This window comes from Phyllostomus hastatus, unplaced genomic scaffold (assembly GCF_019186645.2).
Source record: "Phyllostomus hastatus isolate PE091 unplaced genomic scaffold, TTU_PhHast_1.1 phas_contig_210, whole genome shotgun sequence".
In the NCBI taxonomy this organism is placed as follows: domain Eukaryota; kingdom Metazoa; phylum Chordata; class Mammalia; order Chiroptera; family Phyllostomidae; genus Phyllostomus; species Phyllostomus hastatus.
In genome coordinates, this window is record NW_025333737.1 from 15,652,728 (window position 1) to 15,669,179 (window position 16,452).

The following is a 16,452-nucleotide window of genomic DNA, read 5'->3' on the forward strand; positions in this document are numbered from 1 at the left end:
CTTGTTTGGAAAAAGTTGCTTGAGTGGCATCAAACTTAATGGAGTCCCTCACTTTTTAATTTCTTTTTTAAAAAAGGGTCAGCTTAGTTTAAGGTCAGACCCCATTAATCTCAGTTGGAAGGGAAATGTTGGGAAATATAAAAGATGAATAACAATTTTGTTAGAACATTAAATGAGAAATTGCTAAAAACTGATATCTGGGCCTTTTTTTTTTTTTTTTTTGCTGCTTGTTATTTGGCCTTTATGACTGCTTATTAGCACCTCTACTAGAAGGTGTGAAGGGATAGAGGCGAAAAGCTAATTAGTTTAATTTCTGATGTTTGCTAGTGTAGAGGTTTTGTAGAAATACTAGTTTGATAAGTTGAACTGTTGGGAAAATTTCATTAAATTGTTCATACAGTGTCATGAAGAACTGAGGATTTTGAAGAGCTTAAGCCCAAATTAAAAAAAAAATTGGGCAGCTGTTTTTGCAGTTAACTGGTTTACTGCTTACCTTCTAGTTTTCCCTTGGCCTCCCTATGGAATGCAAGAAGGATGTTAGTATTAATATTTAACGCTTCCCTGGCATTGGAAAAATTAATTTTGTCATTAATTCAGTACTCTAAAGGGATATGGTAGGCTTCAGTGAGATCCCTGGAATTTGGTCAAGGATCCCTGCCAAGAATAACCTGTTTGCTTTTGGACTGTTTGGACCCTTCAAGAAGTCTTCAATTTTAGGATTGTTCAAACACTTGTATTGTTAGAGTTTGTTAGAAAGAGATGAGATTAAAAGGTATATTTTTTTTTTTCCTCTTTGTCTTTTTGTGAGCTAGACTGGGAGGAAATTTGAATTCAGTGATTGAATAGAGGATAAACACCAATAAATATTTTGATAGGCAGTCATCCTTCAAATTTTTTAATGTTTTTAAACAAACAGGATCATGCTTATATGGCTTGATTATTTTCCCCATTTAGCTGTATATCAGGTTTTTCACATCAAAACGTACAATTTTCTTTATAAATAACTGCGTAATCTAGTGTGTCTTTAAGTTTAGGATTTTTTTGTATTACAGTTGAAAGACTGTGTATACATCTTTATGGATCTACGAGAATATTTCTGTTGCATAGGTTCCTAGAAGTGCAGTGACTGGGTAAAAGTTTGGTTAATTGCATTTAAATTTTTGGTAGATTTTGTCTTCAAAAGGCTTAGGTAACCAAATTTAATAGTTTAAAAGGTACAGTTAAAAAGTTTGCCAGTCTGAGTGCAGGTGCTTGGCAATATTAGTGGCTGGAACTTGAGGTAGTTGAAGTCTGTTCTAGATTCAGTTGGTGCCTGCTTCTTGTTAGGTCATTATCACTTTATGATCAGACATCCACTTTAACTTCATAATGGATCTCCAGCTGAAGCACTCAACATAGAATGCTCAGGTTAACTAGCCTATATTGGTCCGATGTCTGCCAGGTACACTGCTACATGTAGGGGATAAAGATAACACAAACCACAACCCCCTTTTAAAGAAGTAGTCTAGGGGAGGAATGGAAAGACAAAATTGGGAGTTTTATATTACATTATGAGCTGTTGTCTAGGATGTCATGGGGGTGCGTGCAGGTAAAACTCTAGAGAGAGACCCCTATCTCAACTTGGAATGAATAGGGAATACTTGAAATAGCATGTGATCTTGGAGAAGAAACAGAGCATGGAAAAGCCTGGAGCTATAAATATGATTCAGGAAGTTGGGATTGGGGACAGTTTGGAGATGAGGCTGAGTGTAAAAATGGGGGTAGATATGCTGAATGGGGAGTTAAGATTCATCCTTTACTAGTGTTACTGAAGGATTTTAAGTAGGAGTACAACCTGCTCAGATTTATGTTCCCTCCTTCCTGCCATCTTTTCATCCTTTTTTCCTGGTAATCATTTTGGTAGTGGGTGCTAGGTTGAAGGCTTGATGAGACAGGAAGAAAGAACAGTTGGGAGATTATTACTGCTTGGATTACTGTAGTGCATAATGAGGTTCTGAACTAAAACAGTGGCATTAAGGACGGAATAAATGTGCCTATCATTCTGCCTATTTTGAACTCTCCCTAGTCAGCCTTCAACATTTAGTCAGAATGTCAGCTCTTTCTGGAACCCTTCCTTGACCTCTTCAGGCAAAACACAGTGCTTTATCATCTGGGTTTTCCTTCACACCTATTTTCTATTTTTTTATGTTGCAGTAATGAAACTTAAAATTTTTAGTGTCTTCACACTAGACCATGAACTTCTGTAGTCTTCCTGTAATTTATGTCTGGTATTAGTATATATTTAAATGAGATGTCTATGATAGACGGTACCTGAGTAATTGGGATAAGGATTCATTCACATAGGGAATGCTGAGGGGCAGGAATGGGTTTTGGATTTGGTGTTGGGGGTCATGGAATGGGTTTTGGATATGGGATTCTTGAAGTAGCAGTATGGTGGATGCTAGACTGTACATGTTCTTTAGGTTTCAACTTTGATATTGTTCTCTCTGGGAAGCCTTCTGTAATGACACCCACTCTCAGCCTGTGTGAGGGCCCCTTAATAAGGACCCCTGGGATTCTCTGATGACATAGTAGTGTCTGTCTTTACTCGTCTTTTTCATCACTATAGGCACTTAGTGTGGTGATTTTACTGTTGTAGGCATTTTAATAAAATGTTATTGGAGATAATCAGTTAGTATTCCTAAGTCAACTTTCCTTTAAAGACTAAAATTTGAAATCTAGTGTCAAGCAGTTAAGGCCCTTTCAATTTAAACCTAGCCTTAAACTACTTAGCGTAATGGCTTTAAAAGTGCACACTTGAGAATTTGGGATATGAATGGAATCCTGCTTTCTTCAGCTTAGGAATTGTGTAATCTGGGGCTCATCACAACTTCTGAATGTCAAGTTTCCTCATCTATAAAGTGAGAATAAGAGTACTTTACTTGTCTTACGATGTTATTGTGAAGGGAAATGAGAGCACATCTAAAAAGAGCACAGGACTGACACAGGAAGAGGTCAGTTAATGTTAATGAACAGCAGTCATAATAATAACCTCCATTCAGAGCCTTGATTCCTTTAGTAATTATAAACCTTTTTGATTAAGAAGCCCTGTTGGTATAGGAAAGTGTTAGAGAGTGGGTTGGTGAACATTATTTCTTTGTTTATAATAAAAATTATGCCTCCTGTTCCCTGTTGTATTTCACAACATATCTACATTTGGTTCCATGGTAAAAAAATGCTTTCCACTGTGTCCCATAATGTAACTTTCAATACTTGATCACAAATCACTACCTAGCTGCTATCTTTTTCTCTCTTCTTGAAAAGCCATACATGTACTGCGTGGCTCATCCAAATTGTTTTGTGGATCATCTCTCAGATCTTTTCCCATTGATTGTCAGTTGCTCGATTAGAGTTTCCTCATTTTTCTCTGTTTAGCAAAATCATATCTAAATTTGAAGGCCTACCTCACCAAATGTGTTTTGATTACTCTAGTCCAGTCCAGTCAGTAAGTGCTTACAATGCTTACTGTGTACCAAGCTGTGGGTAAAGTTAGCATGCAAGAAAAAGATGCTAAGGAACACTGCCTGTTTTGGAAATAGAATTAACAAATTGACAATTAGGGAACATTCAGATAATTTGAATTAAGTGATGGTGACTTGAAGTACATTGTACAATTTAAGCAGGAAGAAAGCAGTGTGAATCTGAGTAGTACAGAAAAGTTTCTGTGGAGATGTTATATATTGAACAATTAATAAAGTGTTGGGCCTAAATGGTAGAAGGGCCTTCCATGTAGAAGCAGTAGCCTAAGCAAAGATTGTGGAGTTTGGAATCTGGGGGTGAGTTCTAGGTCCATGCCACCTGACACAGTTATTCTTAATATGTTTGAGGTTTATCAAACATATTAATTTTTGGAGAATTTTTACTTGTGGAAAAGGCACTGGAAGCTATTTTATAGTAGAGAAGTGAGGTGATAAAAAGGTGTGGAATGGATTGGAGGACATCAGCAGGAAGTGGTTATGATTTAGGTGTCAGCTGACCAGAACCCTGCCTGGATTTTGGTTGGTAGTGTTAAGAATAAAGAAATTATTCCACACCTTATGATTTCATCATAGAGAAGATGAAGTTATGAAGGAAAAGAGAGCCTTATCTCTTGTCCTTAAGAGCCTTTAAATCAATGTTTGTATCACTTATTTGGTGCTTCTGCAAACTTCAGTGCCTTCCAATTTCTGGATTTAAGCTTGGAGAAGACTTTGACCATACTACTGTGGTGACCATTTTAGTTGAGGTTTTTGTTGCATCCTGTGTGGGTTGTTGCAGTAGCTTCTTTATTGCGTTTTCCTTTGCCTTTTTATTTTCTTTTAATCCATCCCACCCAGCTGGTCTTTCTAAAGCACAGTTCTGATGTGTTATTCCCCATTTGAAAAGCCTTTAATGACATTCTGCTGCCATTCTGAGTAAAGATTGGCTATTTAAGGTTGTCCATTAATGATCTGGCTTCAGACTGCCTTTCCTCCTTTTTCTGTACTGCATTCTCTGTTAACTTAAACTTATATTTCAATCAAATCGATCATTTCTTTTAACCTTCAGGATATCCTATGGTTTCCTACAGCGTGGCATTTTCCGGTGCCATTTCCTCTCACTAGAATGTCAATTACCATTCTCTTGTTCTAGCTTTTACATAAAGAAATTTTAGTAAATTTCCAAATTTCAGCTGACATTTGACAATTTTACACGACACTTCCCTAACCATCCTTCCTTCTTCTCTTTCTTTCCCTTGTGCAGAGTAATGAGGTAATGGGGAAAGAGGTTAGCAAAAGCCACATTTTGGGCGAACTTTTCTTCCCCATCTGATTTTTGCTTCTGTTTTCAGTGAAAGAATGTGGTGATTGGGCAGCTGAATGGACAAACCCTCCCCCTTGAGTTTCTGCAGCTTATCAACATTTTTACAAGGTGGATGCTGCCAGTTTATTTTTGTGTATTTGGGAGTCCCGTCTTGGGAACTAATGAGGAATAAGGCATACTTTGCATTTGTAGGTGTGGAGTTCTGACTTGTAGTATTTGAAGCAGCCAGCTGTTGCTATCTAGAAAGAATATATCTTTATGTATAGATGGACAGACAGACAGACATAAAGATAGATACAGAGTCTGTATCTCTAAGCAATATTTCTCAATTGTCAGGTGTGATTTTTACCCCCTGTGGGACATTTGACGTGTCTGGAGACATTTTTGGCTGTCATAATTTGTAGGAGGGTGCTACGTATGTAGTGGGTGGAGACCAGGGATGCTGCTAAACATCCTGCAGTGCACAAGAGAGACCTCCCTCTCCCTACAACAGAAAATTATTCAGCACAAGATGGTCAATAGTGCTGAGGTTGAGAAACTGCCCTAGGGATATGTTTTTGCTTTCTAAGTCCTACATGTGTTAGTTGGAAATTTGTCCTTGAACCTATACTGCAATTTAGAATAATGGAATCATAAGTGTAGGAAGGAACCCCAGAAGTCACACATTTGAACTTTATTTCAACTTGTATTCCTCAGAACAGTTCTGCATGATATTAATAGGTGTAATGGGAAAGAAGTATTAGTTTGTTAAAGAAGTTTGGTAAAGGCAAATATATTTGCATATTCAGTATGATGAAGGAAGCACATTGTGGATCTCTATCAGGGAAGTTTTTCCCAAATGTGTTTGGCTGCTGAACTTATCTGACATTTTTCCTGTCCCCAAAATGCTTCCTTGGAACTGACAGGGAAACCATTAGTTATCTAATCCAGTCTTGTATAGCAGATAGGTCCTTTCTTTTTTGTCTGTTTAAGCTTACTGGAGAATCTTAATTTATGTCAGTGACAGCAAGTACATTAGCTTCATCTGCATTTGTCAAATTGTAGATTATTAGATGAACTAACACTTGGGGTATATTAGGTTTCTTATTTTGAGTGTACAGTGTAACTTTATTGCTTTTCCCCACCAGTAAATTGGAAATTATATTCCCAGTCTGAAACCTACTGCCCAGGTTGTTATGAGGATTAATAAGCTAATTGAAAATTTTAATGCTTTGTATTCTTGGGGGGAAGGTGATTTATTATGAGCTGTTGTGCTGTTTTTGTAAAACTCCTTAAGTTTGACAGTTTGTAAAAACTGCTTTAAGTTCAACAATTTGCTTTAAATTGTTGGATAGTAAAGCATTTGGGATTCAAGTGGGATGGGAATCATTGTTTTAATCAACATTTTGCTGGGTATGTTAAATTTTAGGGAAATTACTGTGACGTTATACTTTCCTTAGATTTTTGACTTTTTAAAAAGATGTTATTTATTGAGTTTTAGAGAAGGAGAAGGGAGAGAGAAAGAGAGGGAGAGAAACATCAATGTGTGAGAGATACATGGAATCAGTTGTCTCCCACACACCCCCAATTGGGGACCTGGCCTGCAACCCAGGTGTGTGTGTGCCCTGATGGGAATTGAACTGGTGACCCTTCCGTTTGCAAGCTGGCACTCAATCCTGATCCACACCACCCAGGGTAGATTTTTTTGACTCTTAAGAGTTTGCATTATTTTGTTTTTCTTCCTTCCCTTTTATTATACATATAAATAGTACATGTTTATGGTGGAGACTACAAAGCTAGAAGACAAAATAGGTGAAGAATCTTATCACCTAACTTTTCAAACAAAAATGAACTCATAGTTCTTTTGTACAATAATACCCTTAGATTTCTTTAGCAGTGAAGCAGGGATGTTTTCATGTGAATAAATACAACTTTGTATTTTTTATAGTTGCATAGTATTCCACCACATGGATATTTAATAATTTAAGTTACTTGGTCTTTTGTTTGCTTTTTTTAAAATCATAAGCAACATCATGAAATATTAAAAGGAAAGTAAATCTAGATATATAGCAAAAATATTTTAAAAATTCCTAAGCTTAGTGATGATTTGCGGCAGTTATACTTGCTTTATATTTTTCCTGTGCATTAAGAAGTCCCATAGAAGTTTTTTAAAATTTGTTTTTTGTCTGTAGGTTACAATAATGGTGCAGATAATGGGTGTTTGTGTCTGGCACTAGGTTAAGTAATTGAGACTATCTCATTTAATCACAGAAACCTTGTGAAGCAGGCTTTGTCATTCATAGATAAGGAAATGGAGGGAACCAGGATAGTTAAAATAATTTAAATGAGGGTGGGGTCATGATGTGACTCTGGAACTCCTCTCCTTATCTGTGAATGCCTTTGAGGGTAATACGGAATCTCAGCAGAGCATTTCAAGTCAGTTAAGGGAGAGGGTTGTAGATTTCTTTTTTTTCTAACAGTAGTATTGTTCTGGTGTAGAAAGATAAAGATTTAGGAGTTAGGAATGGAATTCCTTCTGAAGGTTGCTTTGCCCCTTCCTACTTATTTAGGTGATTGTTTTAGTAACTACTCCTTGCCCCAGTGCATTTCATGGGGATATTGAGACCAAAGGGCTCGAGTGTAAACAAAAAACTCTTACCTTTGAGATGTGTGATTAATGTCTAGTTCACAGATGTACTTTCACAGGGTTAGAGAGATCTTGAAAGAGGTGGGATTTGAGGCAACAGATTTTTCTTTAAGTTGTGAATGTTAAATAATTGAATAATTCTAAAATAACAATGGAATATTTACTGCTTTAAGTACTTCTGTGGTATGATATTAATTATGACTTGCTTTTATGTGTGCTGAGTGAGCCTGGGTTTTTCTGAGTAAGTTTTGTTTAAGCTGTGTAATATCTATATCCATGCTCGGGTGGGTCCCAAGAGGGAGGTTGTTTTCCTGCCATTGCTGAGCCTTACTATATAGTGCTTCTTGGATAGCAGGCTACAACAACTTTTCTCATGTTGTTGTATTGTTCATCTGGCACTGATAATGTTATCCTTGCATTGCTAGTGTCAACTGTGTATTGATACCAACTCAGAAGAGGAGATTGAATTGATGGGAAAGATATGATAGGGATTTGTGTTTATGGGAGAAAATGCTTTGTATACTATAAAACTAAACACATTTTGCATTGGTTCATCTGTCTGTTGGTCTATAGCGCAGCCATTTATAATCTATTAGGATTTGATACTAACTTTAAAGTCAGAAATAGCCCTGGCTGGTTGTGACTCAGTGGATTGAGTGCCAGCCTGTGAACCAAAGGGTCACGCATTCGATTCCCTGTCAGGGCATATGCCTGGGTTGCCAGCCAGGTCCCCAGTAGGAGGCATGGGAGATGCAACCACACACTGATGTTTCTCTCCTTTCTCCCTCCCCCTTTCTAAAAATAAATAAATAAAACCTTTAAAATAAAATAAAATCAGAATTAGAAAAAGTGGACATAGAACAGTTTGTGTTACATAGGCTGCCATATGCCAGAAAGTCGATAAGGATAAAACTTGTAAGCTCCAGAAGTTTTAGTTATTTCATAGGAAGTTCATTAAAATACAGTATTAGAATGAGAAACTTTTGACAGTTATATAGAGCAGTAGACAAACTTGAACTGTAAGAATATTGGTATTTGAATGTTATCACAATCATTTACTTAAATATTTTGATATTAATGATTTGAATTGTCATAGTGTAAAAAACCTTAGTGTAGTCCTATAAGGGCCTACCATCCTATGTTGGCATTGATCTAAACATAAAAAAGTGTGACCAAATTGGAAGTTGTCCTCTTTTTTATTTTATTTTTTTAAGGAGGTAAGAGGTTGCTTTAGTTCAGCAGTTCACAAATTTTTTGGTCTCAAAGTCCCTTTGTGCTCTTAGAACATGTTGAGACAGCCTCAGAGAGCTTTTGTGGAGTATTATCAATAGTTGATATATTAGAAACCTTGAGATATTTTTAAAAATATTTACCAATTCATTTAAAAATAAACCTACTACATATTATGAAAAATAACTTTTTTAACAGAACAAACAAATTAGTGAATAGCATTGTTTTGCATTTTTGCAAATCTTTCCAATGTCTGGCTTAATAGAAAACACCTGGGTTCTCATATATGCTTTTGCATTCATTCTAGTGTGGCATGTTTTTGTTGTATATAAAGAAAATCTAGCCCCGGCTGGTGTGGCTCAGTGGTTGAGTGCCAGCCTGTGAAGCAAAGGGTTGCCGGTTTGATTCGCAGGCTAGGGAACATGCGGGGTGGGGTGGGGGGGGCAGCTAGGTCCCCAGTGGAGGGTGTGTGAGAGGCAACCACATATTGATGTTTCTCCCCCTCTCTTTGTCCCTCCTTTCCCCTCTCTAAAAACACAAATGAATAAAAAAAAAACTGGTTTCACATAGATAACGTAGTTGGAAAAGAGGAATATTTTAATAGTTATTTCAGATAAGTGTGGCTATCCTTTGAAATTACACCCAAACTTTACAGCTACTAGTTTCATCAAGGTTAGTTTCAATATGGAATCTAAAACCATATCAATGAACTTTTTTTTTACTGTTAGATCAGTGATTTTCAACAGGTGTGCTGTGGCATGCTGGTGTGCTGCAAGAATTTTTAAAACATGCAGTACCTGACTATTTAGTCAGGGGCCCTGGCCTCTTTTCCTTTAGATTGTCAAATAAAAATTTGACAACAGCCAGCAACAATATCCGTCCAGCGTGAAAGAATTAACATTATACCTTTTTTGTCAGATCAGCAAAAATATTTTGTGTGTGCTGCAGAATTTTAGCAATTAATGTATATGTGCCATGAAATGAAAAAGATTGAAAATTGCTGTTAGAGTAAAATCCATTAGTCTATCTTGTACTTGCTTTTACCTGTATATGAGTTTTTCACATGGATTGGTCATTTGGTCATCTCCAGACTTACGCAGATCTTCCAAATGTTGACACATTTCATGATATGGTATCAAAAAAAACTACATTCATTAATATCAACAGTAATGTATTTAATCAGAAATAACTTTTTTAAAGTGATGGGAAAATGTTCAAGTTCGTGATGGTGGGTACAAGTTTTCAAAATACTTATTTTGGCTTGAAAACTCAGATTTTATAATATGCAATAAACATTCATTGCCAATGGTTTTTCTTGAAGTGACAGATTCATCTTGTTCAAGAAAATGTCTGTTAACTACATAAGTTTAAATAACCTTAGTTTGTTCGTTGTTCTGCCAAGTAAAAATAATGCTAGATGAGGAAAACTTCTAGTTGAGCTTGCATCACAGTTATACAAGTGCCTTTTCTCAGACTTCTTAAAGCAGTGGAGTGCTTTATGTATATGTTCCATTTCATCACACAGAATATTTTAAAAAGCATAAGAGTAGAGATTTAATAAAACTTGTAACTTCATTAAGGACATTGTTAAGTGGACCTGACTCTTTAAAAACTAAGTGAATAGAGGGTACAATGAACCACCAATGACTGTATACTTTGGTACCTCTGCCTTGATTCGTTTTTGTACCCTCGTTGCAAATATCAACTCAGTGAAGGAAAAAAAAGGCAAATAATTTTTAGTATTACTATGAAGATAGCTTTGATCTTGTGGTCCCCTCTAGTAGTCTTTGAATTCCCAAGAAGTTCATAGACCACACTTTTAAGAACAGTTGGCTTAGTTCTTTACATAGATTTCCTTTTGCTCTCAAATCAAATAAAGAGAATGAAGAAGATGCAAATAACTGAGATTGTTAGCTTAGTTTACTAAATCAGGTAATGTCATTACCAGAGATAATAAAACTGGGTGAGGAGTAAGTATTTTTGAAGAGGAAAGTGAATTTTGATTTTGGGGGACTTGAGGAATGTACAGGTGGGAATGTTTATTAGTACAGCTCAGCAAGTTTTTTTCTGATTGTTAGAAGAGGCTTCACCATACATACTAGTGGTTGTTGCCAGGGAAGTGAGTTGAGAGAGAAGAGGGCAGGAGAAGGAACTTTGGTATCAGGGACATCAAGAAAGGAGAATTTCAAGAATGGATTGGTCAGTATTACCTAATGCTTCAGAGAAGTCAAATAGAATGGGGACTGAGACTTGACCATTGCGATTTAATAGTGAGATTACTGGTGACTTGCCAGAGCAGTAGGAGCCAGATTAGAGAAGTATGCAAAGGCTACTCTTTGAAGAAGTTTTGGGGTAAAGGGAAGAGACTCCTTGAGCAATTAATTTGAGAGGTGGGCTGTAACTCAAAGGAGAGAACCGTGAAAGAAAATTATTTACAGGTGTGATAATACAGATAAACTGGTAGTATGATCTATCTTGCAGAGAAATTAGAAACTGGAGAACGCTGGGTTCTTTGGCAAGAAAAATGCACAGACCTATTTGGAATACAGACTTTTTAGTAGAGATGGAGAGTTCCTTATTAATTTTTTTCTGTTTAATTGCTAGGTGTTTAGTTTGCTACATTTACTTTAAATCCACTCATTTTAAGAAGTTTAAAGAGTTTTTTAAATGCAGGTGATTTGACTTTAACAATCTGTGGTTCTCTCAGAATGAAACTTCTGTTTTAGCTACTTTCAGTCTGTGGTAACAAGTGATAAAAAAGAAGGGTGGGTTTCTTTCTCTTGTACAGGAGTGTGTACATGCTTGCATGCTTGCACATACCCTTCCCCTGGTGCAAGATATTCAGGTCTCCAGAATGCCTGGAGGCAGAGTTTGGATTACAGCCTCAAGTAGTATTTGTATTAAAAACATGTGTTGTTTCCTAATGTGCTTGTATTTCTAACTTCCTTTTCTTCTTTCTCTTCTAGTCTGTTCTCTGGGGAGGCAGTAAGGGGCCGTCGAGCTGGCCTCGGCACAGGGAGAGGCTGGACTTCCTGTCTCTCTGTGCTGAATGGCTGCGATGGCGCCCGCTCTCACTGACGCAGCAGCTGAAGCACACCATATCCGGTTCAAACTGGCTCCCCCATCCTCCACTTTGTCCCCTGGCAGTGCCGAAAATAACGGCAACGCCAACATCCTTATTGCTGCCAACGGAACCAAAAGAAAAGCCATTGCTGCAGAGGACCCCAGTCTAGACTTCCGAAATAATTCTACTAAGGAAGACTTGGGAAAGCTGCAACCACTGGTGGCTTCGTATCTCTGCTCCGATGTAACACCTGTTTCCTCGAAGGAGTCATTGAAATTGCAAGGTGTCTTCAGCAAGCAAACAGTCCTTAAGTCTCACCCTTTCTTATCTCAGTCCTATGAACTCCGAGCTGAGCTGTTGGGGAGACAGCCAGTTTTGGAGTTCTCCTTAGAAAATATTAGAACCATGAATACAAGTGGTCAGACAGCTCTGCCACAAGCACCTGTAAATGGGTTGGCTAAGAAATTGACTAAAAGTTCAACACATTCTGATCATGACAATTCCAGTCCCCTCAATGGGGGAAAACGAACTCTTTCTTCATCTTCTTCTCAAGGGGGTGAAGCAGTGGCATCTGAATCTGGGGACTTGAAGGGGGGTATGACCAATTGCACTCTTCCACATAGAAGCCTTGATGTAGAACACACAACTATATTTAGCAATAATAGCACTGTAAACAAATCTTCTGTAAATTCCATGGAACAGCCGGCACTTCAAGGAAGCAGTAGGTTATCACCTGGCACAGACTCCAGTTCTAACTTGGGGGGTATCAAGTTAGAGGGTAAAAAGTCTCCCCTGTCTTCCATTCTTTTCAGTGCTTTAGATTCTGACACAAGGATAACAGCTTTACTGCGGCGGCAGGCTGATATTGAGAACCGTGCTCGCAGGTTGCAGAAGCGCTTACAGGTTGTGCAAGCCAAGCAGGTGGAAAGGCATATACAGCATCAGCTGGGTGGATTTTTAGAGAAAACTTTGAGCAAACTGCCAAATTTGGAATCCTTGAGGCCCCGAAGCCAACTGATGCTGACTCGAAAGGCTGAAGCTGCATTGAGAAAAGCTGCCAGTGAGACCACCACTTCAGAGGGACTTAGCAACTTCCTGAAAAGCGATTCGATTTCAGAAGAATTGGAGAGATTTACAGCTAGTGGTATAGCCAACTTGAGGTGCAGTGAACAAGCATTTGATTCAGATGTCACTGACAGTAGTTCAGGAGGAGAGTCTGATATTGAAGAAGAAGAACTGACCAGAGCTGATCCAGAGCAGCACCATGTATCCCTGTGAGTAGAACCCATGTATAATATCTTTGTTGAGAAATGTTGGGACAAGGGAGAAAGACTTGGTAAATTCCCACCGTGGGGAGAATGGGGTTCTTTGTATGTAGGCACCTTGGTTCCACTTGTCTTTTCTGATACTAGTCAGGTTGGTGCATATATGTGTTAGTGAAGAAATAAAAGATATTTCTGACATAGTGTTGTGTTGTTGTAGGCTAAAAGCTAATTTCCTTTTAAAATCTCATTTATTAAGAAAAAATTACTTGTAAAACTGTACCCATGCTTTACGTGAATAGATTTTTTTGAAAATGTATGTAGGCTATTTTTGTAAGTTCTATGACTTGACTTCAGAATTTGTTATTTCTAGTAAGTAGGGACAAAAGTTTAGTTGACCTAGGCAACTCCGCTGAAGTTTATAATTGGTTTAATTGAGTCAGCTCAATGCACACAGTCCTTGCACGAGATTCCCTTACATTTAAAAAATCAAAACAGCCCTGACTGGTGTGGCTCAGTTGGGCATCGGTTGGCTGTTGTCCTCCAGGTGAAAGCTTATTATTAGCTTGATTTCACATGAGGGTGCATGCCTGGGTTACAGGTTCAGGTCTCCTGTCTGGTGTGTATGAGAGGCAACTATTCAGTGTTTCTCTCTCTCACATTCATGTTTCTCTCTCTCTCTTCCTCCATTCCCTTCTCTCTCTAAAAAATTAAATATTTTATAAAAAAAGAAGGAAAGAAATGGGCTTGACTCCCTAAATAGCTTTCATGACAAATAGAAAAAGACACACCCCTTTCCTCCAGGACCCACCTCAGCAGGCTGCATACATTCCAGTGGATTCAGCCTTCATTTGTCCCTCAGCCAGGGTCCTTGTGCTGAAAAATATCTTACAACTGCACTTGGGTCCCTGTCCCAAATCTAAAGTGCATATGGCATTATCAGTAATATAATTGTATTTAATGTTTTTAATGTTTTCGGGGATCTTGATTCTGGAGAAAAACCACTACCTCTCAATAAATCCACCAGAGTTCCTTTACTGGAAATAAGTTTGTTTCATTCCAAAGAAGAACCACTAAATGAACTCTCCTTGCCATCTCACTTTCAGGTGCAAGAAAGAAAGAAAAGCAAGCAAGCAAGCTGCAAGCATTATTAAAAACAAAAAGACTAATCAGAAAATGTCTCTGTGTATTTTATAGGTTGCCTCTAAGCACAATCCACTTTTTTACAGCTTGATTCTCTGCCTAAAAGAGCCCATCTTTATCAGATTTGGACTTTATTCTCTTTCAGCTGAGTTAAATGTATTGACCTCTTTGGGATAAATTCTTACTAGTTGTTCCAAATATTTGCCTTGAGGAAAATTCTGTGTAAGCTTTGGGTGGTACTCAGTTGGCGTGCTGGAGCCAGAAGGTTCATGTTCTTCATGTTCTTCACTCCTCATCCTGCATTCAGCTTCTTATGGATAAATAAGGAAGGACAGTATAAATACATTTCTTTAAAGATAAGTCAGTCTACATTTTATCTATTTACAAGTGTTAGACTTATGAGAGAGGGAAACATGATTATTTGGAAAAGAAGGGCAGGAGTCTTGACTAGTAGATCCTCTTTCATTTCCTCTTCAGGTAGGGATTTTGTAACGGTTGGATTACTAGAGAAGGCCGAAATAGGTGGCTATGTTGGAATAATTGGTTTTTCCTTAACTGTAGTAAAAAGGTGACTAAGGTTTTCACCAGACACTTAATTAAGGCAGCTGTACTTTTAAGCATAAGTAAAGTTCCCCCCTCAATTTTGTTTATATTATCCACATGGATAACACTATGTGCCTGAATATGAAATTTTGGTTTATATTTCTGTATTGAGGGGGGAAGTTGGGATAATTTTGCTGAATATCTTTCTTGTAGATGTAGTTCCATTACCATTTGTTAGCTTACTGAACTCAAAAGTCCACTTTATTGAGATCTAAATTGCATAATATATCAGAGGCTTGCTATTGCTGTAATAAGTTTTTTTTTGTAATAAGTTATTTTTTCTTAAACGGATTAGTAGTTTATATCAGCTTGCCAGTATTTTTGGTGTTATCCCTACTGACTTTGCATAAACCATTGCTTTAAAAAATCTTGGTTAACATTGAATATTTTGTTTTAGAGTAATTTCATGTAACAAATATTGTAGTTGAAGCATTTTAAGTTTCATGTACTTGTTTTGTGTGTTTGAGGGAAAAAATCTAGAAGCTTACTGTTTTCAGGATACATGGTATCGAAGAAAGTTTGTTTTGGAAATGGGGGTGGTTGTTCCAATCCAGTGAAATTAAAATAACAGAATTTTCCTTATTCCATGGGGTAATCTAGTGATTTGAAAAGAACTCTTTAGTCCATTCACTCTACTTAGTTCTGGGCATTCTTCTAACATAATGGTTTGTTGATTGGAAGCGTGTGAAGTGTAAGGACAGCTCACAGATCATTTTAGGGATCAGTTGAATCCTCTTACAGTTAAGTCAACTAAATAATAGTTTTAAAAGTTGAATGTCCTTGCATCAGATTGTATTAAAATAAGAAAAATTGGGGCACTAAGGGCATCGTGAAATAAATATACTTTTGCACCTTTTTATTTAATTGAATTTAATTTGGAAGCACCAGTAAAGCACCAGTACTTCAAAGATCTTGTTGAGTAAGGTCACCAGATTGACTCCTAAGTATTTAGCCAGGTGTTTGTTGACTTTCTGAGTATTTTAAAGATTTTTCAGTAATTGGCCAGACAGTGAGAGTGGACGTACTGCTTTGATTAAAAAAGAAAAAAAAAGAAGTTATTTGGATTCTGAGAAGTCTTTTATTTGTGATTTAGTAGTCCCTCCCAAATATTGTAACCACCTTTATAATTCTTGAGTGCTAGAATAAGTAGTTAACTCTCCATTAGATTGACCAAGCTGGTGAGTTTCAACTTGTTCTCCCCTTCTAGTGGCCTGTCTGTTTAAAATTTCACTCCTTTGCTGAAATACTTCTGCCAGAGATAAAGTAGCTAGTTTTTGTCTAGGCAGTCATGATGAAAATATCCAGTACAGGAGACTGTTGAAATGAATTGTTTTGAAATGATGTTGCTTAAATTATAAGTGGATGGTGCTGTGACAATTACAAGCCTTTACTAAGAACTTACTTGTGTTTTTTCTTTTTTATCTCCAAGAGGAAGAACAGCGATCCATTGTAAATCCTAGGTACATGGTAGCAGTAGCAGAATGATCAGTGTTTATATGTTGTTGAGTTTTTAGCGAATTGTTAAATATTATACTTTATGGTTAGTAAATTCTGTATCACTAGATAATCACAGGTTAGGAAAGTCCCTTTTTCTTGATTAATATTTTTGGTTAACTGATTTTACATTTAGTTTAACACCATGAAACCTTTCTATTTTAAGCTCTTTTTGGAAAATCTTCCTAAAATGTTGTGTATATCTTCCT

General features: G+C 37.2%; 1 protein-coding gene across 4 annotated transcripts in view; it reads left to right on the forward strand.

The window, feature by feature from the left end:
* The window catches only part of KANSL1 (KAT8 regulatory NSL complex subunit 1), a 148,531-nt gene that overhangs the window by 26,568 nt on the left and 105,511 nt on the right, over window positions 1–16,452 (forward strand). For all 4 annotated transcript variants that reach the window (XM_045836021.1, XM_045836020.1, XM_045836019.1 and 1 more), the window contains one exon: window positions 11,644–13,015. In XM_045836021.1, the coding sequence (XP_045691977.1) occupies window positions 11,727–13,015 (1,289 nt within the window). In that variant the 5' untranslated portion in view covers window positions 11,644–11,726. The remainder of the gene's footprint in view (window positions 1–11,643; window positions 13,016–16,452) is intronic.